Source organism: Lepus europaeus, chromosome 2 (assembly GCF_033115175.1).
Source record: "Lepus europaeus isolate LE1 chromosome 2, mLepTim1.pri, whole genome shotgun sequence".
Lineage (NCBI taxonomy): Eukaryota > Metazoa > Chordata > Mammalia > Lagomorpha > Leporidae > Lepus > Lepus europaeus.
In genome coordinates, this window is record NC_084828.1 from 15953611 (window position 1) to 15980246 (window position 26636).

At 37.5% G+C, this 26636-nt stretch overlaps 1 protein-coding gene across 9 annotated transcripts in view; it reads left to right on the forward strand.

Moving 5' to 3' along the window:
• GRIK1 (glutamate ionotropic receptor kainate type subunit 1) overlaps positions 1-26636 on the forward strand; it is a 431016-nt gene that overhangs the window by 277972 nt on the left and 126408 nt on the right. For all 9 annotated transcript variants that reach the window (XM_062175682.1, XM_062175699.1, XM_062175691.1 and 6 more), the window contains one exon: positions 9898-10079. In XM_062175682.1, coding sequence (XP_062031666.1) covers positions 9898-10079 — 182 coding nt within the window. The remainder of the gene's footprint in view (positions 1-9897; positions 10080-26636) is intronic.

A 26636-nucleotide genomic window follows, 5' to 3' on the forward strand; every position in this document is an offset into this window, starting at 1 on the left:
TGTTCAGTTACACTCAGTTAAGCAACTACCTACACAATCAGCAAAGGAAGTTGAGTCCAGATAAGAAAGTGCTAATCCAATTTCATTGGCAAAATGTGTGAAAAAGAACCTTTTAGATAGTCTGCCATCCTAAAGTCTGCAACCACCCCAATACTTACTTCATTACAAATATGTGAACATTGAAAACATTCATATATAGACAATGTTAGTAAGACTGAAACAACTAAAATTTTTATTAGAGACATACAAGGTAGATGGTGTGGCTACTGTTGGCAAATGTCTGAAGGGCCATGCAAGGAATGAAGTTTTGGCTAAATCTCCCAGGATTTCACAAGCAACAAAAGGCAGAGGATTGAGGGAGACAACTTTGGCATCACTGAAAGGCTAGAGCTCTCAGGGGATGGAATGTTGTTTCTTCACAAAGAACTTGACAAAGGACTTACCTCCTTGGTTCTGTCAAAGTCCAAGCCCAGATTATAGGACTGTCCGTCCCAGACAGTCCTGCTGAAGGTTCTTATACTACCTGAGAGGTTGCCCTGGACAGCGCATGAATTCATTTCCAACTCAAACTCCCATTGTACTGTAGCATTTGGGTGCCACCCTGTGGGATCACACATTTGTTTTACTGAGTAATGCTGTCATTCTGTCTGTCCACAAAAATTTATTGAGCATTTACCGTGTTCTAGTCATTATTCTAAAGATTTGGAATATATTAGTCAATAAAACAAACAGAAAACTCTGACCTCAAAGAAAGTGGTTCTGTGGGAATAAAGCATAAACCATGACTCATGACATAAAAAATGAATTATATGTTTAAAAGATAATAATGCTATAGAAGAAAGAAAAAGTAGAGCAGGGTGAAGGGAATCTGGAAGTCAGAAGCACAATTTGCAGAGTTAAAGGTCATATCACGTTGCAAAGATGAGAGTTGAGCCAAGACTTATGAACTAAGGAAGTGAGCCATGTGGTGCTTGGAAGAAGGTTCCAAGCAGAGACAAGAGCTAATGTCTAAGGCTAATGTCTCATACTATGCCTAGTATGAGAGTACTTCAAAAAGTTTGTGGAGAATTGTATTAAAAGCTGTTTGTGAGTATTTTGCTGTAAAAAAATGAAATCTATGCATAGTTTTTTTTTTCATAGTAAGCATTTTTCATAAACTTTTTAAGGTCCCTCTTATGGATGAGTTTCAAAATCTTTTGAAGCAAGGTAAACTTTTCTTTTAATTTTACAGACGAAACCAGTGTGATTGGATCAGAGTGAAGTGGGAAGGGTCTTAGGAAAAGAGGTCAGAGAGGAGAGATTGGGAGACTACTCTACAAAGTTTTGTGTCTGAAATTGTAAGCTATGGAAAGTTTTGAGCAGGATCAGCTTTATAATATCAAAGAATCCCTCTGGCTTCTGCACTGATCAGACATGCAGAAACACAAGTATCTGCTAAGTGGATCCTACAGAAACCAAAGAAGAGATGCTGATGACAAAAGCAGTAGAGGAGTAAGAAATAATGATTATGGAATGCAGAGCTGAATGCTAAGCTAGCATAACATCCCAATGAATACTGAAATTAATTCCCCACCTGTCAGTTTTGGCTATGTGCTTATGGTCCTCTTTGCCTCTAATTGCATGGTGACTGATGTATCCTTGAATGATTGGTTAAGACTTGTAGGATCTTTGAAAAAAAAACCCAGTAAATGTCATGGATATTTGTAACTTGTTTGGACTTTATCTATTAATTTGATGATCATTGGGTAAATAGCACTAACTCTGCAAATGATATGTATTCTTATTTAAGGAACACAATTATCTCAGAAATTTGGGACTTCTGCAGTCCCAGAAATTTGCTTCAGGGGAATGGTCTATTCAGTAGGGAAGGGAGTAGGCATATTTTCTCTTCCTGAAAACTCTTCTAAAATACCAGCATTTTTCCCACTGTTACAATTGAGTCATATGTCAAGAAAAACATGAAGAACCCTTTGAAATAAGAAAAATACTAAATTTATTTTTCTAAATGGTGAATAAGAACAGGAAGACCATATTGCAGTATAGAAAAATATTGATGTCGTGATGAGGTGAGGCAGATTGTGGCTTAATTCACACCTGTGAACTAAAGAATGAAAAATGATAAAGAAAGATTGGGACAGAAAAATGTTGAGAGGCAAAGATGACCCTCTAGCCTGAACCAAAGGATAGAGTTGCCATCACCTGAGCTGAAGAAGGTCCTAACTGGAGCTCATTTAGGTGAATGGGGATATCAAGAATTAAGATATGACTATGTTAAGTGTTAATGTACATATTATTAGACATACAAATGAGAAAGCAGTTATAACATATGAGTCTGGAGTTCAGTATGGTGCTCTGAATGGGAGATAACAAGTTGGTATCCTCAGCATAGAGATGGGACTGGATGAGTCCATCATGAACAGAGTCCCAGACAGATGCCTGTAGCTCTGAACTAATAACACATGGCCCTTGAGAGGTTCCTTTGTTGATTTGGTGGTTTTTCTTTTTATCTACGGTTGCCTTAGGTCCTTTTTCTCAATATTTCATAGCTGTGAGATTGCTAAAAAGCAGCTTATGATGAAAAGTTATTAGTCTTCACTCCAATCATAGTCTCAAAGCTTTACAGTAGAGAAAAGTTTAAAATAGATTAAGATACATAAAAATGTTAGTGATTGAAAGAAACAGTAAATCCTGTGAGAAAACATGAGAGGAATGATAACCATAAAAATAAAACTAAGTAAATTTTTGAGTGTTGACTATGGGCCAAGTACTGCTCTAAATACTTTAGATAATTAACTCATTTCATGTGTTCAATCCTCCCATGAATAAGTCAAATAGCTTCTGTTATGGGTGTGTTTAAATAATGACAGTATTTTTATGTCTATGATATTTCTTTCCATTTTTTATAGAAAATACAGAAAAACCATACTGTCAGAATTAACAATCTTGATAGAAAACTAAAATCTGGACTTCAAGAAGATTAACATTTTGCCATGGGTAACCAAGGCAAAATGAAAGACGTTCATTACATATTCACTGCTGAATAAAAGAATAAGTGAATCTTTTGACTTTCAGCAATCATGCTTACCACACTATGTTGCTGCAACCACTAGTGCTATGCATTGTCCCTCAATTCAACCTGTATTAGCCAGGGGATGGGAAGTCTTGGGCACTCAGTACCAACAAGTCAACAGATCATGATTCCTTTTTCTTTCCCCCATCCTCAATCTTCACTACCTTTTCTATCCACCGCTTCAGTCCTCTGGCCCCTTAAAATTTGACACTACTGAAGATTTCACAATTCTGCTCAGGAAACTAATCTTCAGGTGTTACATGTCAGCCATATTATTTTTAGTTATCATTAATATTAGCCAGAATTCAGAAGCAAAATACACTGGTGGAACTAAATCACATCACAGTTAATCTCACATATTTTGGCTAAGTTTTTCTGTGAGGTCCTTTCTGATCAAGGGACACAGTAGGAAATGTCTCTTACAGAAAACTCCAACTAGCTTCTTTTGTTCCACTTTTGAAAACTCATATGTGTGAAGATCTGCACTTCAAGGTACCTTATTTCCCTGGGTAATTCACTCACTTACCTATTTCCATTTCTCAGTTCTTACTTTTCTTCCCTTGTCGAGGATACACACTTTTATGCCTAGATCCCCTTAGAATCCTATTAGATTTAGACATATTAATATACCAACAAGTTTGTGAAATGCCATTTTCCATGTTTCTAAGCTCCAATGAAGAATAAATTAACATTTAAAATGTTCAATCTGATCTTTGGGTCCCAATGGTATATTCCATTCGTTTTCATGCATTGAACCCACTTGTGTGATTTAATGAACAGGGAACTGGATTAAGACTCAAGAAAACCTGCGTATTTTCTTTTGAACTGAGACTCATTAAACATAACTAAAGCTATTCAAGAATAAGTTGGGTTTGACTGCAATGTAAAGTGGAGAATGTCTCAAATTGAGAGGTGTTCAGCAGCAGCTCTGTAGAGGGGATTTGTGCATCAAGTAACAGTTTGACCTTCAAGGTGCCTTCCAATTCCTAGCATCTGTGTCTCATTTTCAGGGCCAATCCAAACAATTAACCTCACTGTGCCTGGCTCTTCTCATTGTAAAATAGCATGAACACCTATCCACCCCAGAGGTACATTCTAGGGCTTATTGGGCTATTTCTAAGGCATGTAGAATACTTCATAAAAAGGAACAATGTAAATAGCAAATTTTATTATTATTTAAGGAAAAGGCATGGGAAATTGGAAACATCTACTGGGAATAGCACAGATTTTTTTTTTCCCCTCCCACGTGTTTCACCTGTTGCCCTAGTCACTCGATGTGCGTGCAAATCTGCATTTTTCTGAATCATAGAATTATAGTTCTACTCCCCAAAATCGGTTGGAGGAGTTGCCATAGAATACTATTATGCAACAAGACAATCAACTGACATCAGAATGGTGGAAGAAAACAGGTGTTTATTGCAAAGCACAGAGCAAAGAACCAGACAGCTATTACTTAATTCTTAGGCTCCCCTAGGGATTAAAGGCAGTAAATCTTATGGTTTGAGGTTGGGGGTGAGCAGTGCATAATCATCTTATAGGAGGCCTCTGGCTTATCCACAGTGCATGTGACCTTCCTTTGATAGGTCAGTGATAGGAGCCAGTGTGTTTTCACCCCATTGACAAAGATGGGCTCTGGTCTGTCTGGATCTAAGGGTAGAGTGGGTATCACTTCATTCAATCAGGGTCTAGGAGTTTCTACAAATGTCTCAGAATAGAGGCTAAAATTGAGATTATCCATGTTAAACATAGGGGAAATTCGAGTTGTCATGATTCAGAGTTTTTGCTCTGTCTTTACCTTTGTTAATCTTTACAGAGAAATTGCAAACTAGGGAAGAAATTCTCTTGCTTGGTAAAGTCTACATCAAAGACATTAGGGAAAAAGGCTCTACTTCAATAGCATTTGTCTGAACATACTGAGTAGATATGTAGCCAAAGCAAATTTTTAGAATGGGCCACTAAGAAATTTTTAAACATATCTCCATATCTGGAATCTACTTCAAACTAAACCAATTTCTTTCTCTAAAAATCCTTTAAAACCAAAGGTACATTTCCAGTTGTGTTCCTAGGGGTGAGAGCAGGGGGAAGAAGTTCTTATTGCATGATTTTACATCTATATATTTTGTCTTTTTATTTAGAATGATTTTAACTTAGAGAAAAGTTGCCAGAAATATACAATAAACTCCTGCACACATTCATCTATATTCAGCAATTGTTATCCTTTAGTCACATTTGTTTTAATCAGTTACTGTTCTCCAAATACAAAACAATATCAACAATAGTAAGTAGTGGCACTGCTAAAACTTTTGAAAGTAAGTTGCAGGCATTGTAACCTTTTTACCCATAAATACACTAGTGTACACTTCCTAAGAACAGGAACCTTCCTTGTAATAACCACATTACAATTATTAAATATAAGGAATTTAACAATAATACAACAACTGCTATCTAATATGGAATAACATATAGATGAGGAGTCTTCAAAGAGTTCATGGAATGCATATCTGAAAAAATTTTGCATGAATTTCAAAAACTTTCATACTAAAATAAACTTATCTTTTAATTCAATTTTCATGAACTTTTGGAAACTCCTCATGTGTGAATTCCAGCTTTGCTGACTGTCTCATGATTACTCCTTGGCTTTAGTTGTTAAGTCCCTGTAGTCTCCCTGGGTCCAGAACAACTCACCGTCCCTGGGTCCAGAACAACTCACTGTTCCTTTGTCATCCATGGCATTGACCTTTTTGTAGTGTTGAGAACAGCTTAATGTAGAATATCCCTCAATTGGCTTTGTCTGGTTGTCTCCTTATCAATACTTTATTGTTAAAGGCCCTCCACCTGAGTGGGCTAAAAAAGCATCACATGGCTAGCTTGCAGGCAACGCACCATTTTTGGCAACTGGAGTGCTGGCAGGGCTGGGCAGTCAGGTGAACTTCTGCACAGGAGAATGTGTGCAAAGGTAGGTGTGTTGAAATCAATTTCTCAGTGTCCTTTTCCTGAAGTAATTATTTGTTTAGCAAATATTTTTTACTGATTCATTACAAGGAATGTAATGAAATGTAAATGATTGATGGATTGCTGCAAAACGCAAATATAAGAGAAAGTTTTCTTTAAATTTTGTCTCCAGTGAATTAAAAAAACCTTCTGAATTGTAAATTCTACATTGGTTGCTAAAGAAGACAGAAAGGCTTTTCTTAAGCAAACAATTGCTTCCAGAAGAGAAATACAAACTTCACTGTCCCTTGCTCACTGTTGGCACAACCTGGGAATGTAATATTTAAATTATTGGATCCTTCCCTCTTTCTGAGGACATTCACTGTACACTGGCACAGTGATGAAAGTCAGGGCTTAATAGTAAGATTTCCACAAAGATAAGTTTTTTCCAATTAGAAATTGGTCTTCTGTAGTGAGTCGTTCTTTTTTGTCTCTTGGTATTAGGACATAATCTTTCATGAAACAATGTGAAAGTGTATATTGGTTTTTATTTGGAAGAAGAGGCAGGAACAGTGTTTATTAATGATCTCATGTGCTAAATAAAGGTTTACTGCTTTATGCTGGTTCAAAGTTTTTTTTTTATTTTTTGTATTTTACTTATTTATTTATTTATTTATTTATTTCACAGGCAGAGTGGACAGTGAGAAAGAGAGAGAGAGAGAGAAAGGTCTTCCTTTGCCTTTGGTTCACCCTCCAATGGCTGCCGCGGCTGGCGCGCTGCAGCCGATGCACCTGCTGATCTGAAGGCAGGAGTCAGGTGCTTCTCCTGGTCTCCCATGGGGAGCAGGGCCCAAGCACTTGGGCCATCCTCCACTGCACTCCCTGGCCACAGAAGAGAGCTGGCCTGGAAGAAGGGCAACTGGGACAGAATCTGGCTCCCCGAAGGGGACTAGAATGTGGTGTGCTGACGCCACAAGGAGGAGGATTAGCCTATTGTTGCCGCGGCACCGGCCTGGTTCAAAGTTTTCTTTTCCTATTTAATTATGCCATTATTGACTTACATAGTTATTCAGTCATCTAGTTAGTTCATTCAAAATCAAGAGACACTATTGATTTGGTAGACACAACCCTAAATTTGGGATCCTAAGGCAGACTTGGCTTTAAATCCTAGATCTGCTATTATTACCTACCCAAGCTTGAGCAAGTTACTCCAGCCACCAGCAGCCTCCATGAGATTAAATGATAACTGCTGCTCCCACTCGAGAGTGGGCGAGTTGAAATCCCGCTTTGGGCTACAAAAAGCTTGGGGCCAGAAATGTTCATTTTGTATCTGCAGGGCTTTCCTTGGGGCTTGAGATCTTATGAATACCCAGAAAGTGCTTTCCCATAAAAATAAATGAATGAGGTAAGATAGCATATGTCATCTTTAAATGCCATGATTGTGTGCTAGTCATCATGCAGGAAGATGCACTTCAAAATTGACATTCTACTCAGCGAAGAACAAAAGAGCAGTTCTTGCAGCATAGGAAATGCACTTTTAAAATTTTTTCTCCCATTTTATTTAAAGGCCACATTGAGTTCTCCCTTGTGGCATGCTAAAGTTAAAAAAAAATAGTAATGGGTGATTACAAAGCAGGAAGGTGAGAAAGACAGGAGACGACTCAGGCAGCCTAGGGAGAAAAGAAAGGAAAATGAGTATTGGACTCTATTTTCCCCTCTTGTCATCAGACAATCCCAAGCTATGTCTCAAAACCAGTAACTTTTGTTTATAAGACAAGATGACAAAATAGAAACATTGGCATTAGATTCACAAGCAATTTTAATCAGTGGCCCCTGGCAACTATCTTTGTAGCACTGTTACTTAATCGCTCTGGGCCCTTGTTTCTCCAATAACAATAAAACTAACAATGCTTACTTCATAATTATTGTAAGCATTAACAAATACAACAAATGTCAAATATAGGAGTCAAAGTGCTCATTCTTTTTCCATTTTCTGTACTTAGCAGTGATGCCAAGATTCTGGAAGAAGGCAAATGGCTCATGGAAGCCTTCACATATACTGACTAGAAAAGGAGTAAGCATCCACGGAGGCTGTTATCTAACAACTTCAGTTTTTGTTTAAAGAAAAAAAAAGGTTGATGGGCAGTATTTAGCCTAGTGATCAAAATGCAGGTTAAGATCCCCCACCCCACACTGGAGTGCCTGAGCTCAATTCCTGGCTACTGCTCTTCGATACAGCTTCCTGCTAATACAGACCCTGGAAGGCAGCAGTAGGACTCAAGTAAATTTGCTCTTCTCATCTCAGTGAAAGACGAAGATCGCATTCAGGCTGTGAGCGTTGGCTCCAGCCCAGCCCCCCACGCATTTAGGGGGTGAACCAGTTTTGGGGAACTCTGTTTATCTGTCTTGTCTATTTCACTGCATCTCAAATAGACATCATTTTAAAAAAGAATAATAAAGGTTAAATATTTTCATGATTCTACAAACAATGTCCCCATGCCCTGACCCCTTCCCATTTATCTCCAAAAAGAGGTATTGTTACAAATTTAAAGTTCATCCAAACTAAACCTATCTATGGATGTTATGAAAATTTTTCCTTATTTAAGCAAAAAAAAAAAAGTGGTTTCTTAGAATTTAAATAATAAATAAATAGAACAAGAAAAAGAAATAAATGCATCCAGTCTGGATGTGGCTAAAATCCATACTGTATCTTGCACAGTGCATACCAGAATTTCCATTTGAACACTCATAAAACATAATATGCCCTATTGATTACTTGAAGCTGATAAATATCAAAGACACAGAACTGCATGCTAAAAATAAATAAATATGTCAATTTTCCAACATGATGGGAGTCTCTGAGTGATGTAGCAAGCACCAGTTAATGTTAGGAGAAATATGATGGCATGTTTATATGGAGATTCACCTTGCATTAGTAAGACATGTCTATTAGAGAATGCCACAACTTAGTAGATCTACTTCTGTAGTAAATCAACATTCTCCTTCAAGTTAGTCAATTGTATGCACTTTGTTTCAATTATCAACAGAGAATTTTTAAAGAGTTTTATTTCTCCTTTTATCACAATCTCTGGAAGTTATAAGGTTTTCTTGTTTTATTCAAGTAAGAACTTTCTAATGCAACATTCAGACATATTTACCAGAGAATTGAATGAACCATTTACAAGTCGTTGATTTAGTAGAAAAGGTAAGACTGCAAAAGGAACCCATCGAATGTGCTAGGAAATAGTATTGTAGATGAGGGCACTTCAAGCAGTCCATGGTAAAAAGTGGAATTAAAAGGTAAATTTATTTTAATGCCAAAAGTTTCTGAAATCCATGCATAGTTTTTCATAATATACATCTTTATTAAGTTTTTGAAGACCACCTTATGGGAACGAATTTCAAAATTTTGGAGCACCAAAATAAACTTATCTTTTAATTCCACTTCCTGTAAACTTTTTGAAGTACCCACATAGTATTTCACAGCCCTAAGAAATCCTAGTGTCTTACAGTTTATGGCTTTTTTTTTTAATGAACAGGCATTATCTATTTCATCGAGCACACTTGGAGACTTAAAGCAACTTTTTGCAGAACTTTTACAGTCGCACGCTTGACTTCTTAAAGATTTGAGGAGTTGGCTGAAAGCTGCAGAGGACAATTACATTCTAAACTTCAAAACGCACTTGGAGAAATTGCATTTCCAATCCACACATACCCAAAGGGAAAATATAAGTATAATCTGCCATAGAAAAGAAGAATGACAAATGGGAAGTCAATAGTGTAACCTTTAGTTAGGTGGCCACTTGATACATTTTGGGAATGATATGAGTTTGACTGTAAATGGCAATAAACAACACAGAACGGTCTCTGTTGCATGATTGGATGTTATTTTCTAGGTCTAATTCGCCTGCAAGAGCTCATCAAAGCTCCCTCCAGATATAACATTAAAATCAAAATCCGCCAGCTGCCCTCTGGGAATAAAGATGCCAAGCCTTTACTGAAGGAGATGAAGAAGGGCAAGGAGTTCTATGTGATATTTGATTGTTCACATGAAACAGCTGCTGAAATCCTTAAGCAGGTAAGAGGGCTAGGGAGACAGTGGAAGTGGCGGGACATGCTATTTTCTCTTAAACATGCCATCTGGTTTTCAGTTAATGCAACATGATAAAACTGCTAGCAGTCCATTCTGTGCTAAAGATTACAATTTCCAGAGCCTTATTTAAAAAACAAAGAGCTCTGTTGCCCTCACTGAAGCCACCTGCAGGTTTTTACTTGTCAGTGTGTGTCCTTATGTAGTCAGGGCTATGCAGACCCTGACAGCCGAAGATCAGAGGAGAGGGTGGCATTTCAAGGTGATTGAAACAACTGTTTTCCTTATTGTCTCTTGAAAAGACTGATCCAGGTATCATTTGCACAATGCCAGCCTTGTCCTAAATACATCTTCTTCTGGGTGAGACCTTGTTTGTCAAACATGCAGGATTTCAGTACAGAAACAGAGGGCCAGGGACAGTCACAGAAAAGATGCTTATCTCTTCTAATTTGTCACAATGAGACACTGCGCATTCATCTGCACAGATAACATAGGTGAGGATACTTGGTAAACCGTGAAATCCTGTGTCAGTGAAAGATGTTAGTGATGTCCACAACCACAAGAATAGACTATGAATTTCTGAGCACTTGGTCTCATACTGAAGGAATAAAGCTCACTCCCAGAGTGATTTTTGTATCCCAGGGTTTGTGGCAATGTCTGGAGACATTTTCGGTTGTCATATTTGGGAGGAGGTACTCTGCTGGCATCCAAAAGGTAGTGGCTGGGGGGATACTGTTAAACAAATTATAGATATTAAAAACCATTGAGGATTGAACTTAGAAAAACATCAGCCAGATTTAGCCTAGTGGTTAAGCCAATTGTTAGGACACCTGTGTTCCACTTTACAGTACCTCGGTTCAATTCCCAGCTCCAGCTCCTGATTCCAGCCTCCTACTAATGAGCACCATGGGAGGCAGTGGTGATGACTCAAATAGTTGAGTTGCTGCCATCAACAAGGGAGACTTGAACTGAGTCCCAGGCTGCCAGCTTTGGCCTCTAGCCAGTATAAACATTTGAAGAGGGAACCAGCTCTTCTCTCTCTCTTGCTCTTTCTCATAGTCTTACAAATCTTCTCTCTCTCTCTCTCTCGCTGCCTTGAAAATCAACATATTTTTTAAAAATGGCCAGATTATAAAAAAGGAACTTCAAAAAAATTCATAAAAATTGTAATATTTTAAATCTCATTTTTTACAACATTTTTGGAGACATACTCCTTATTGATGTGGCATATTGGGCATCTCTATATTTATGGGGTTACTGTGGCATAAACCAATGATATTATCTAAAATAACACAAGCTATTTTTGCACCCTTTAGTTTAAAAGGACTGAAAATGCTGTATTATTTATTGGTAACGCGCAGTATTTTTATATGTAGCCTGGCTCCTCTACACAAATACAGATCTGTGCATTCTATCATCTTGTCTCCCTCTCTGGTGCTCTGACTCATACTTGCAGAGCACCGCTCTGTAGCCATTGAGTTTGAAATTTTCTATTTGCATTAAACATAGACAATCAAGAAAGTTGACTAGATGTCCCTATTATCCAGTGGATAATTATACTGTAAAACAAAATCTATATAGAGCTTCAATCAAAAGTAATCACAGGCATCACTATATGTAATCCCTTCACTTGAAAGAAGTAAAATAACTTTTTTAAAGATTTATTTATTTATTTGAAAGGCAGTGTTTCAGAGAGAGAGAGAGTTTTCCATCCTCTGGTTCACTCCCCGAATGGCCCTAAGTGGTCCAGGACGAAGCCAGGAGCCAGGAACTTCTTACATGTCTCCCACTTGGCTGCAGGGGCCCAAGCACTTGAGCCATCTTCTGCTGCTTTCCCAGGTGCATTAGCAGGGAGCTAGATTGGAAGTATAGCAGCCAGAACTCAAATTGGCACTCATAAGGTATGTGGGCACCACAGCAGTTGCTTAACCTGTTGTGCCACAACACCAGCTATGTAAAATGAAATTTTCCAGAGTTAACACATCTAGCGCTTTCTCCACAATGACATTTTGCTTCTCTAGCCAGAAGAGAATCTCTAACTTATTTCTAGCCTATGGTTTCATTAACAAATCTTTAGGTGAATAGCTATAACTACAATTAATTATCTTAGTAAAGAAAGCAAGCATGTTGCAGTGATATCAACAGCTAAAGGATTTTAAATACAACTAAACACCATCAACAGTCCTATTTACCTTAAGGCTAAATTTGAGAATTTTAGTACAGTTCATTTACATGTGTAATTTAAGGACTCGTATTTAGCCTAGCGGTTAAGATGCCCAAACCCCACATCAGAGTACCTGATCGTATTCCTAACTCCAACCTCTCTCTCTCTTACACTCTCTCTCTCCCACAAAATAAATTAGAAACATTTTTCATTTTTAAAAATGTGTAAGTGGTATGGATCAGAACTAAGAAAAACACCCAGATTTTATGTGTAGCTCAAAAATGCAGAGACACCTCCTTTCCCATGCATTGTCATAATGGAAGCTGGGGACTTCTGTGACATTTAAAACAATGATTTGCTGATGAGGATTCTCTTTGTTAGCTCCTCATTTGGATCACGTAACTGGCCGCTGCATTTCTCCCAAAAAGGCAGATCTGGACTTGGCAAAAGAAGGTGATGTCAGGTATAGGGAAGGTTGCTGGACTTTGCCCTCTATTTTAACAAATGTGGACATAAAATTCCTTTGGCAGAAGTGGCCTCTTACCTGGTAGCCTAGGGATCACTTCATCCAAGAGACAATTACATAAAAACAAAAACTCTCAAAGAAGTACTCCCGAGAGCCCTCTGTTGGGTAATTAGTTCACCTCTACAATAGCCACTGACACAGTTTTCTCCGCTTCCTCTGTCTTACCACCTTTTGCCCTGTGTTGAATTTTCCCATTCATGTTAGTGGTAAGGTTGACTGTAAGGCTGGGACAAAGTGACAAGTCTGCTCATCAAGTTTTTCTTCTGGACTTATGATCTTCTAATATTTTGGAAGCAAAAACTCTTTGTAAAGGATTCCAGCATGAAACCCCTACCACACTGCATATAAAAGCACAATTGTCCTTTCTGAAATTCTACCAGAAGGCTCAGATCATCTTACATGAGGCTTTATAGACCTCCAGAGGCTGTTGTGCATGAATAGGGACATTAGAGACCCCAGGACTTTCTCTTCTGATCTAAATGAGATCGAAGCTCTCTGTGTGATTCTCTTTAACCTGCTCCTTTAGTCCAGTGCAATAATCTGTAGAAACAAATACCTTAACTGCAGCTTGTCTGCTGAGTGATTTTCTAGGGTGGGCTAAGGACTCTGGAGTTCTGGGTTCTGATCCTGACTGCTACTCACTCAATCTTTCTTTGATTTGAGAAAAGGGAAGGAGAGAAGGAGACTTGACCAAGGGCCCTACTAGTGCCAGTCACAGTGCCTGACATCCTGCATAGTGGTAGCATAAAATCCCAAACAATTTGCTGCTGCTGGGTTGGAATGTTCACTTCAAAGTTGAAGAAACTGAAGCTCAGAAGGTCCAAGGGGTCTATCCAAGGTCACTTTCTGAGTAGCCAGGCTGTCAAAGGGTCTGCAGACTCCCTAATCTCAGAGCCCACGTGCTCACTTCACCTTGAAGTGCCTCAAGTCAGAATGGATAACCATTAAGAAGTAGGCAGCCAGACATGCATGGGCAGAACACAGCCACATGGCTGTTGGTCCCCTTCAGATGAGGTTAGTATTAACAGTTTTTACTGATGCGCATGTGTGTGTGTGTGTGTGTGTGACGAAAATATCTCTGCTGAGAACATTTTCTCTGCCAAGTCAACTTAGCTTTCTCCTCATGCACATTTCCCATCAGTTCCCTGCACTTCCTTGTGATTTCAACACATTTTCTTAATGTTTCTTAAAAGAAAAAGAAATTAAATGCATTTTAAAAAAGATATTTGACATTTATCTAAAAGTGAAAATTGGGGAAATGTCTATAGTTATTCTTGGGCATGCTAATCACTCCAGCAAAGTAATTATTTCTATTCATATTGAACAAGTACTATATGATGAGAATCTGAAAAGTTGCTTCCCCAAAATTAGTATGAAATTCAAATGGCAAGACTTGATTAGGCTACAGAGGAATAGGACTTTCATAGGAACAAAAACCATCTTCATAAATTTCTGCAGTTAAGAGTATTCTCCTCCAAATCCAGTAGTTCATATGGCATAGTTTTTCTCCTTACTTACCCAATGCCTCCCTGCAGGCATCCTGATGTTTTGAAAGAATTCTTTCAATGAAGAAACCTGGCTCTTCTTAACTCTCCCTTCTCCCATTACTATTCTACTGACTCTTAACTGTCTATTGTACATACACTCTCCTGTGTACCAAGTGCAATTTTACTGAGGGAGTGACTGATGGGAGACAGATTAAATAATGACTCAGAGGGTTGGAAGGTTGTACATATGGAATTCACACCTGTATTCAACACCTTGTTGGGTGTTAAGCAACTGTATCATTTTATTGACAGAAAAATACTTGATACCATTGGTAGTTTTCCTTTTTTGCAATCGAAAATTGGGGCTCAGGGTTAATGATAATTTCATCTACTATGTCTCAAACATGCTGTTCATACAGAACACCAGACCCTGAATGAGCTGACCTTTCCTTTCCAGGCTTTTTACCGACCTCCAGCCTCTAATGTTCCATTTTATGACAATCCTGCCTGGTCATGTGACAATCCATTTTTCTACAGCATAGCCCTTGCCCTTGCAGTTGACAAAACCTGTAGCATTCTGCCCCAAAGTTGGCCTCACCTAATTTCTTATAACTGTCTCTTCAAAGATAGAAAGGAAAGTGTGCCTATCTCAATCCTATGATCCTGTACTCTGTTTAGTTGGTTCTGAACCCCAATGAAAGTCTATCATTAAATAATGAGCCTTCTTTATAGTTTTTCTCCAAATCCCCCTAAACCTATTACATTATTTGAAACCTAGTGAGTGTTAACTATAGCTGTTTTGAATGACAATTAACTGAAGGAATGAATGAAATAAGAACTTTGCTGGGGGTAAGACATTGCAGTGCAGCAGGTTAAGCCAATATGAGACAATCACATCCCATATCAGAGTGCCAGTTTGAGTCGGCCATGCTAATATGTACCCTGGTAGGGCAGTAGGTGACAGTCCAAGGACCTAGGTCCCTGCGCATCCATGCACTATATATTCAGTCTTCCCAATCTACAGATTCTGCATCTGCCAATTGTGCAACAAAAATACTTTTTTAAAAGCTACATCTGTACTGAACATATACATACTATTTTCTTGTCATTATTCCCTAAATAGCACATCATAACAACTATTTATATAGCACTAACATTGTGTAAGGCATTATATAGTAATACAGAGATGATTTAAAGTACAAGAAAGGGTGTGTATAAACTATATGAAAACAACATGGGCCAAAATGATGTATTTATATATTCATTTATATATGTATTTTATGAGAGAGAGCGATAGAACAAGCTCCCATTCACTAGTTCACTTCACAAATGCCTACAATAGCTAAGACTAGGCCAGGGCTGGACCCGGGAGTTGGAAATTCAGTTCACGTCACCTATGTGAGTGACAAGGAACCAACCACATGAGCTATCAACTTCTGCCCCCAAGGATGTACATTAGCAATAATCCAGAACTGAAAGTGGAGCAAGGATTCAAACCCAGACACTTCGATATGGGATGCCAGCATCCCAACTTGTAGGTACAATGCATGCCCTATATTGTTCATTTTGTATAGAGTACTTGAGCATCCAAGAATTTTGGTATCTGTGGCTGGATTGTGGAACCAATTGTGAATATTGAGTGATGCCTAAATCCTCAAGTCTGCTGACCGCTTTTGGAAGTCACTTCTCTGTGCTTCAACTTCCTCAGGCTTCATTCTACCCTGAAATGTGATGATATTAAGAGGCTGTAATGCATTGAGTCAACAACTCCATTTCCTAAAAGTAAATTTGACTCTTTGGAGAACTGCATAGTTGCTTTTAAACCTATAGTAGGACTGAACAAGCAAGTTGCTGTTTCCAGCACAGCAGCCTGAATCCTAATGGTTCTCTGATGAAGAGTGAGGGAGCACTGTGGTGTCCCAGTCAATCAGTGGGGAAGCTGTGCTGAACTGGGCCAATTTCCTGGGCTGGAGAGTAGCCAGGAGGTGAGATTGAACACACTGTTTCCAACTCAGAAAATCTGCTTTCTCGCATACATGAGTCAGGTTTTTCCCCCACAACTTTTGTGGCAATACTTGAAGTATTAAGCTGTAATTGAGCCATTAGCATACATAAAATATTTAGTACCAAAATGTTTTGTAGGATTATATTGCATTTTCTCCTGTCAACATTTGTATGCTCTTGCTTTTTGTTTTTTGTTTTTTTTTTTTTTCCTTTCTCTTTCAATTAACATGGCAAAAGAGCCAAGGAGAAAATGTATGCTTTAACACATGGCTCCTCTCTACAAGAAAATATAAGCACAATGCTGAATCATCAATTAGTTTTGTGCACTGATTCTTTCTTCATATATATTGTGCCCATGGGCTGTGATGGTGAACAAAAGTAGTTACACAAGTTTCATTCTATATTTATGAAGAAGCAACCAACCATCTTCGTCTTTTAGGTTAGAGAACAAACATGGCCACATTACACTAAGAGACTGCAAAACTCTGTTTCAAACATGAATCCACTGTTAGATCTTAAAGTCTTTCATTTTAATCATAAACACACAGGATGGATCAAAGGTCTTAGGGGCTACTTTTACTGAACACTTATATGCCAGACACTTCACTAAACTGGCTAAATCCATCGCTCATTTAATTTTATGAGAAAATTCTGCATACGAGAAACTGATAGAGTTCAGAGAGATCTTGTAACTTGCCCAAGGTCACAGATAAGAAGGCTTGAATTTGAAGTTTATCTCAGTATTTAAATGGAAAAGAAATTGTCCTATATTATTACTCTTATGTACAATAGGATGCCAAACTGATTTTCCTAGTAATGAAATCTGGAATACAATTTAATTAAGCCTTGCTTCTTGAAGATAACTGTTTTTGTTTCATTCACAACCAACCAACCATTGCTAGTCCTACATACATCCATCCTGAAGAAATGTTGTCAAGAGTTCCATTATTAATTGAGAATGTGATAGGGATACAATAGAAAAATTCATTCTTTCTTTCAATACCTATTTGGTGAGCATTAATGGAAAGTGATAGAGATACAACATCGAACACAACAAAATCTCAAATATATACCCCTTTAAAGCAGAAAAAAATCTTGAAAGTAAATGTCACTGGAGGATAACTACCCAAGTTTACAAATCATAAAGTTATTCTAAAGTAGGGTTTGTCACTAGAGTCTTAGACTGAAAGCTGAGAGACCTATTTGCAATTTCTGCTATTTCCATAATAGAATAACTGTAATTTGTTAAGTAATTATTATTTTCCAGACTATGCTATGCAATGATATTTTTTGTCCAGTCAAAATATCCTATGTTACAGGAGGAAAATGAGGCTCCATGGGATTGCACTCAAAGTCAGAGCAGGAATGCAGGATAGTAGCTGACGCTCTCATCCCTGGAATTGCTCAGATCCTTTAAATATGCTAGTTTGAGTCAGTTTGTTGATTCAAGTTCAGCTCAGTGACTTCATCTGCAACAGGACTATTAGATTCAAACCTTGCTAGTATGTTTTTCAGTTCAAAGATGCCACATATATAAATTATCAAGAATCATCTTACCCTAACCAGGACATAAAGAAATTGCACATCACCTTGTACTTAGACTCAAAGAAATGGTGAAACAATAAGCTCATTCTCTTTCAAAGTTTCTAAAGTCCTTTCATTATCTTTGAGCCAGTTAATTGATAAATTCACTACTTTGAATAAATCCTGACAATGTAATAATGATGAATCTCAATTTATACTAACTGGGTGATAATCTGAAGTGTATTATATAATCATTCTGGCAGTACATTCTCAACCTAATTATGTTTCTCTCAGGCTAACATTAAATCTATTTACATTCCTTGAATAGGAAGCTAGTTTTACTAGTAAGAAGCAGTTCACACACATGAATATGTTATTAAATATATACAAGGATTAATTGACCTCTATGGATAATGGACAGCTTACTGAAATTGTGTATAATTTGTATAAATTCTGAGTGTTCAGAATTCCAATCTGAGAATTCTCAAAAGCCTTAATATATGTATATATATATGCAATAAAATAATTCAGATTAGCTATAACCTGAACTAGAAAGCAATAGAAATTATATATATGCCTCAAAAATGTCCTAGTACTGAATTTAAGAAACATCAAAATTTGTCTGTAGTGGGAGATAAGAAAAACTATTCTTGCAATGGAAGCAAGGGTACATGAGAAGCTATCATGAAAAAAAGTTGGGGATGTGTAGAACAGCACACATTTTAAGCCTATAGTAGAATCAGTGAATTGCAGCTTTATTCAAAACTATGGTGGAAAGTAAGCCCAAAAACATGTCATTTGGGGGAATGGTCTATAATATCCACCAAATTCTTTAAGGGTGCTTACAGACTAAAGCAGGTTAAAAATTACTTTAATAGGTTAACTACATCTGCTTTTTCAACCTTTCATAAGATTTTTACCAAAAGGATCCTCCCTCCCTATTTTCCCCATGAGTGGTAGCCAAATCCTCCCATAAAGGTAATTCTATGATATGTAAATTCCATTTTTTTATTGTTTAGCATTTTTCAGATGTTTACTATGAGTCAAGTACTGTGCTGGGGTAAGAAGGGGGGAATGTGATACCATTAAAAACTCCAGTGTGATGGATTTAGTAATCATTTAGCAGTAGGATATCTGGTGATTTGTCAGTTCCCACTTCTGAGATTGTAATACTGCTTAGTTATTCTGAGAAAAGTGAAATAAAACATTAAGCTCAGCTGTGATGTTTTTATTCATCTTTTATGATCTCACATGTTAGAGATTATCATCATTATTGTTGGCAGAATTGTGTCTAGGGAAAGCCACAAGAGTGAATTAGTGCTACATCATCCTTACTTTGTGTCACTTCCTCTCCAAACGAACTTCCAAGACTCTATGTCTGTTGCAGATCACACCTAGTGACACAAAATCTCTTTGCCAGATTTCACACCTTGCCTCTTCCTTTTCTTCCCCCACCAACCAGGTATTTTTTTTTTCCAACTGCTCTCTTTGTAACTAGAAATATCATCTAGTTATTCAAGTCAGAAACCTAGAAACTCTCTTGACTCACTTTCATTTTTCTCTTTTATTAGTTACTAAATGTTGGAGATTCTACCCTCAGAATATGCTTCAGAATCAACCTCCTTTTCCTTTTCTCTCACCATCTTCCTTTTGAACTAATACAATTGATCACTGTGCCATAAATCCCCTTCCCTTTTTTCTCCTCATCCAGCCCCTGTCTATTCTCAGGTTTGAAATTCCTGATCACGGTGAGGCATCACATTAGGAGTAAAGGACACACTGCATCATCTGCCATGCATGGCCCTCTATGCCTTGTACCCATAAAACACCTATTATACCATCTTAACCAAAATAAAATCTGTTACAATATTTACACACGATCCCTTCTTAATGAAAGGTGAATTCATAAAATAATTCAAGTTATTAAATGTCACCAAAAGGGTTTAAAATCACAAGAAAAAACAGGATCTTATTCTAGTATCTCAAGAGATGTTATAACAGAGGATCAAAGAGGTCCACACTCCCACAGGGGAGAACAGTGAGTGAGATTCCTCATAGCACCTGGAGCATTGTCCAAGATAAAACCATATATAGCTAGAGCCCTCAAAAGTGGGTGGACAATTAGCCAATCTCTCTTGGTTTGAATGTACCACAGGGATAAAATTTCAACTACTGTGATTCTAACTTCGCTCTCAACAATCACATGTTTTTATTTGGGATGTCAATGTCTCAAAAGATTTTGTGCAGATTATTGATTTTCCTGCCAATCATACTATTATCTGGCCTGCCTCCTTAACGCAGTAGTCAGTGCATCAGTCTCACTCATACTATTATCAACAAATGAATTAGTATAGTTCTAATGGTTCAGGACTTAAATCAGACCTGGGTTCAAATACCATAATAATGATTTATCTCTGTAAACTGAGGCTACCACTTCATCACCTGTTGTACATAACAAACCTATTACTGCAGTACACACATTGTAGCAGTCAGCAAATAGTAGCTGTGATCATTACAGTTGTGGTTTACAAATATGAGTTTGGATCATAAAAATTAGTGATTCTCAGCACTGACTACACTCACAAGTATCACCTGGGGAATTTTTAATAAATATCAATGCTTAGAACATACATCAGGCCAAATAAATCAGAATGTTTAGGGATGGAACTTGGGCATTTTTAAAGTTCCTTGGTGATATTAACACACTTAAAAAAACTGATAGAAATAATTGTTTGTTTTTCTAAGCCTGACAGTTTTTAGATAACTTGACAATGTAAAATTGTCCAAACAGCTGAGGATGAGGCACCAGACTTGTGACTTTACTGACCATCGCTACCTCAGGAGACCATCAAAACTATCATTTGGTGCTGCATTTCTATCTCCCTTCAAAAGATTACCTTCAACAAATTTAAAGTCTGGTTCCGGTTACCACCACGATAAAAGAACCTTTTTGGAAAAATACTACACAATATTCAACAAACTATCTGTAAACTTTCCAGCTTCCAGATTATGTTCAGCACTTTACAGTTAAAACTTTTCTTCCACTGTATTCTTTCTTATCCTTCAACTTCCCACCAATGTCCTCTGGATGTTGCAAGAAGTTTATCCTGTAGGTTCATGTAATCCTCCTAAATCTTCACTCTCTCCAGTTTGCCAGATTTCCTATTTCATTCCACTGCAGGAAATCTTTTTTTCCAGCTCAGTTCACAACAGTCTGTATTCTTTAAATAGCATAATCTTGTCTGTTGTGCACCTGGGTGATGCAACCTGGCTCTTCTAATCAGATCATCTCAAGCTGAACTAAACCCCACTGGTTTAATATAAACTAGTATCAGTTTCCCTTCCCTTCCTGACCATACTTCTGGAGAGTGAAGCTTATCAAGGATTTGGGACTGATTGTTACTCCCAAGTAGTTCAGTGATTCTACTCACCAGCTTTGGAATAGCATTTGCTTTCCTGTTGTGTGACAATGGAGGCAAAAGGAAAGTGGGATGGGATGGTAAATGGCAATAACCATTTACAAAAGGAAGGAAAAGCTCCACACTTTTGTGAGGGTTAGCTTGTATCTGTGTACATACACATATTGTGGAGAAGTCAATATGTGGATGTAGATGGGGAGGAAGGTCAGAGAAATTTAGAAAGGTCTCAACCTCAAACAAGAAAGTTATTTTTCTTCTTGATACACACATCTGATGTAAATATACCAAACTTGTGCCAGCTCATGTACCATGACAAAAAAGATGTGAAAATGAGGTGTGTTTGGTTTCCTATTGCTGCTGCAACAAAGGATCACAACTAGTGATTTTGAACAATACAAGTGTGTCATTCTACAGTTATGAGAGTCAGAAATCTAGAATGAAGTTGCTGTGGAGGCTACTTTCCTTCTAGAGGCCTCCAGGGGAACCTGGTTCCCTGTGTTTGCCAGCTGCTGGGGTGGTCCTCGCTCTTTGGCTTGAGGCCCCACATTATGTTACCCCTTGCCCTCTGCTTCCGTTTTTACATCACCCTCTCTGCCTCTGCCTCTCCTGCTTTCATCATTATAATAATCTTATAATGACTCTTGTCATTATATTGTGCACCTTTTAGATAATTCAGACTATACTCCCTGCCCCCAAAATCTCCCATTCAGTCACATAAGTTTTAGCCAGGAAAAGTAACCCATGAATAAGCTATGGGATTAGGAGGTACACATTTTAAGGGAATTATTCAACCTGCTTTATAAGAAAATATGTATTATTCTGTATGTCAAGTGTTCCCAGAGTTCAATATTATTTTCTATACATTCCACTGTTATTTTTGGTAGGTGTAACTTATGATCACTAAATAGCACACATTTCTTTTTTAACAATAAAAATTCATCTGTAGGCTTACTAACAGCTGATTTTCTACTAACGATCAGCTTTAAAACTTGTATGCCAATCATCCTTCTCAGAGGGCAGTTTAGTTATAGATGCAGCTTAAAGCAGCATAGTCGGAAAATGAAAAAGATTCACTCTCCAGCTGAAGCCTTCACCTCAAAATCGCTTCTCTGAGACTTGAAATCATTCAACTGATTTTCTGAGGATTCCCATGCTGAAATAACTTATTTTTGTCTTCAAATAAAACCATTATTTTAGTTACATGGCATGTCACACATTTGGAAGTTACTCACTTAAAATTATTGACTGGAAACCATATCTGATGGTTTTGAATTTATCCTGATATTGAGAAGACTATAAAAAGAGCAACATACTTCAGGTTAGTCAATACAAACTTCTAAGACACCTATTTTTCAATGGAAAGGAGCAGTAATAAAAACCCATATATATATGTATTATAGGCACACCTCAAAATTGCTTAGAAGCACTCTGGTTTCCATTTTAAACTTCTGTTCTGGCAATAGCAGCATAATGCCAATTATGTGTGACCTAAAGATTGTTCTCAGTGATGGATGCTGAAAATTTTCAGGGAAGAATTTTTTTGTTGTCTCTACAGCACTGCATTGCTCTCTAGGAAGTGATCAAATTGCAACACAGCGCAGGCTTCTTAACAACCTCAGAAACTTCCGCACTGAAAAAGAAACACTCAGCAAAGTGAAGAGGCAACTCACAGAATGGGAGAAACTGTTTATAAATTATAAAACTGATAAAGGATTAAAATTCAGAATCTACAAAGAGCTCAAGAAACTTAACAACAAAACAAAGAATCCAGTTAGAAATGGGCAAATTACTTCAACAGACATTTTTCAAAAGAGGAAAGTAAATGGCCAACAGACATTTGAGAAAATGCTCAGGATCACTAGCCACCAGGGAAATGCAAATTAAAACCACAATGGGGTTTCACCTCAATTCAGTTAGAACAGCTCTCATACAGAAATCAACAAACAACAAATGCTGGTGAGGATGTGGGAGAAAAGGTACCCTAATTCACTGCCGGTAGGAATGTAAACTGGTGCAGCCACTGTGGAGGACAGTATGGAGATACCTCAGAAATCTGAATATAGACCTACCATATGATCCAGCCATCCCACTCCTGGCAATTTACTCAAATCAAAAGAAAAGAGCATGTGAAAGAGTTATCTGTACTCTTGTGTTCATTGCAGCACAACTAACAATAGCTAAGATATGGAATCAACCCAGATGTCCATCAACTGTTGACTGGATAAAGAAATTATAGTACACATATAGACATCAATGCAGACTTGTGAGACAAACCAAAATATGGTGTTGTTGCTGTTCTGCTGTACTTGATAATTTCTCCTAGTAAGAATCCAATAGATTGTCTTTGTCAGGAATAGCAAGGCTAGATCAGGGAGGTCAATGCTACTGTGAACTGTGTCATGAGAGTACTGTCCTCAGAACTTCAGAAAGCACCTTGACCAAAGTTGGGTCATCATTATTAATGAGCAATAACTGTGACCCAGGGTATTGATATGGATGGTATAATTATAATTTTCCTTTCAGGAGCCAACTGAGCTTTCATTCGCTCTTCTGATGATCCATTTTATCTACAAATAAAACAATGAGTAATTATCTTCCAGTCAATGAAATAAGGGAATAGTCAAGGAATACGTCCATACTCAGTAGCACAATACAAAAAAAGCCTTAAAATAGGTACAGCGTACCCATTCCCTTGCTAATTTAAGGATCATGCTAGCTAGATAAAATCAGATGCCCTAACTACACAGGATATTTTGGAATTGGTCTCTTGTGAGTTCTTGTAATTGATTCTGCAGTAACATATAATATGATTATGAGAACTGGTAATGATGTTGTGGGGAGGGGAATAACTGTTTTCCTGGGAGTCTTTTTTTTTTCATAATCCAACCCAGCAGTTACATCAGGCTCTTCTTTTAATAAAAAAAAAAGTGACTTGCCCCAATCATTATTTATTTATTTGTACTGTCTTTGTTCTACATAAAACTGGAGTACCCAAGAAAATTCGCTTGAAACAAAATAACAAATGTTTTTAAAAGGAGAGAAGAGTTGGCACAAAGGGGAAAATTAGATTTAAAAAAGTGTATAGCTGAATAACATTAAGAAGTACAGAATATCCTCCACTCCTGACTAGTTGGTGATGGAGGATATACAATTTCTGCTCTAAACTTCTTAATTTAAAAACAAATCATAAACAAAATCACACACACATGACTTGCAGAATTCATCAAACGAAAAAAATACATTAATTCAAAAGAACAGCTTGTTATGCCACTAATAATATGCAGGTCACATGTCAGGGGGAGTGAAATCTCTGGAGGGTTACATATGTCAGTACCTTTCCCATCTCATTGTTCAGAATGGAAACACGGCCCTACCTAAACAGCAAATGCCATTTGATCATGTGTTGGTAAAATTGGCAACCAATACTACTGTTATCCACACTTAGGATCTTCCAAAGTCAAGAAGGGGTATAGATTCTCAACATTATCCCTATTTGAGATACGTTATGTTATCAAAAGGATTGGAAATTTTATTATCTATAAAACTAAGTTAGTGCTGACAGATTTATGTACAGCAAAGTTATTTAAAAAGTATTTAAGAATAATGCCATTAAGATTTAAAATAATTATTAAAAGGACATATCGGCAAAACAATTAAAGAAAATGTGTTATCAAAGGAATAGTACTGATAGACACATTTATGATACATTAGTATGTGACATGATGTGTTTTGTGCCATTAAAAATGACTTAGTACCACTTGATCAGTTCAGCTGACTAGTACAGTATCAAAATTCAAAAAAGTAGCCTTTCTAAGAAAAAGCAGTTTTTGTAAAGAATGATTAAAAACTTCCCATATCATAATTATATCCTTTATTTTTGAAAGTGACATTTAACTTGATGTGACATTTTCTTACTCTCTTAATTATTTATAGTTCAAATACCAACATGTAGAGAAAAAAAAACATAATATGATGCAAAACTTTTGTATTCTTTTAATTTTTTATAGTTTGTTTGAGAGGGAGAATAGGTGCCAACAGTGTGGCATGGCAGGTAAAGCCATCACCTGTGACACCAGCATCCCACGTGAAACTTATTTGGGTCCCAGATGCTGCACTACCAATCCAGCGCCCTGCTAATGGTCTGGGGAAAGCAGCAAAAGATGGCCCAAGTGTTTGGAATTCTGCCACCTATGTGGAAGATACAAATGATGTTTCTGGTTCCTGACTTCGGCCTGGCAAGCCCCAGCTATTATAGTCATCTGGGGAGTGAACCAGTGGATTGAAGATCTCTCCCTGGTCTCTCCCTCTATCTCTGTAACCCTGACTTTGCAACAAGTAAGCAAATCTCTGAAGAGAGACAGACAGAGAGAAAGAGAAAAAATGCATAATCTACTGTTCACTCCCCAAATGTCCACAATGAATTCATGAACTGGGAACTCAACTCAAGTCTGCTAAAAGAGTTGCAGGGGCCAAATTACATGAGCCATGACCACTGCCTCCCAGGGTTTGGTTGTAAGGAAACTGGAGTCAGGAGCCAGAGCTGGCGCTCAATGTGGGATGTGGATTTCCTAACCAGTGTCTTAACTGCTATGCCAAATATCTGCCTATCAATTCTTTTATTTATAAAGGAAGCTACTATTAGAGGGAAAGGTGGCTGGTTCCAACCAGTCTATAGACCACCACAGAACAACTGACTTAAAAGCACCACCTTTGGTATTTTTGGCCTTGTTGTTCTTATCTAAAAGCTTTTAATACACCTATATTCTAGAGTGTTTATAGGTTGGACAGATCAGTTATCAGTGATTGTATTTGCTTCTTAATTTTCATTTTTAATAAATTCAAGGAAAGAACTAGAAGACACTTATACCAAAGCAAATATCCAGGAAAGAGAATTTTTTTTCCCTAGCACAGGGAATAAAAATTGTATCTGGAGGACCCAAGGGTTCTTTGTGCAATAAAAGCAGGCCTGTTGGCTATTTATGTACTACATTTTCATACTGCATTTCTAACACTGAGTAAGAGGCATATCAAATGAAGATTTGCCTCTGGGAATTATAAAACACAATAATAAAAATAATTCGTTAAATAGTTGTTTAAAAAAATGCTTATACCCACAACAGGAGATCAAAAATATCCATAATTAAGTTTTTAAAAAAAATTCTACCCAAGTGAAAAGCTGTAGCTCAGGTGCCCATGTGTTTCATTTTCAATTCCAGAAATGATATTTTAAACCTCAGTGTCCAGCTCTGTATCTCACATAAAACTTGCCCAGCTCCCCTTCATGAGGAGTTTTGGCAGCAATTATACTATCTAATGACCCAAGTGAAAAATTGGATTCCTGACTGACCCCAGCAGGCCAGCTCTTTATGCTTGAATGATATAAGAGACCAGCTAACAAGACCTCACCATGCACAGCATTAA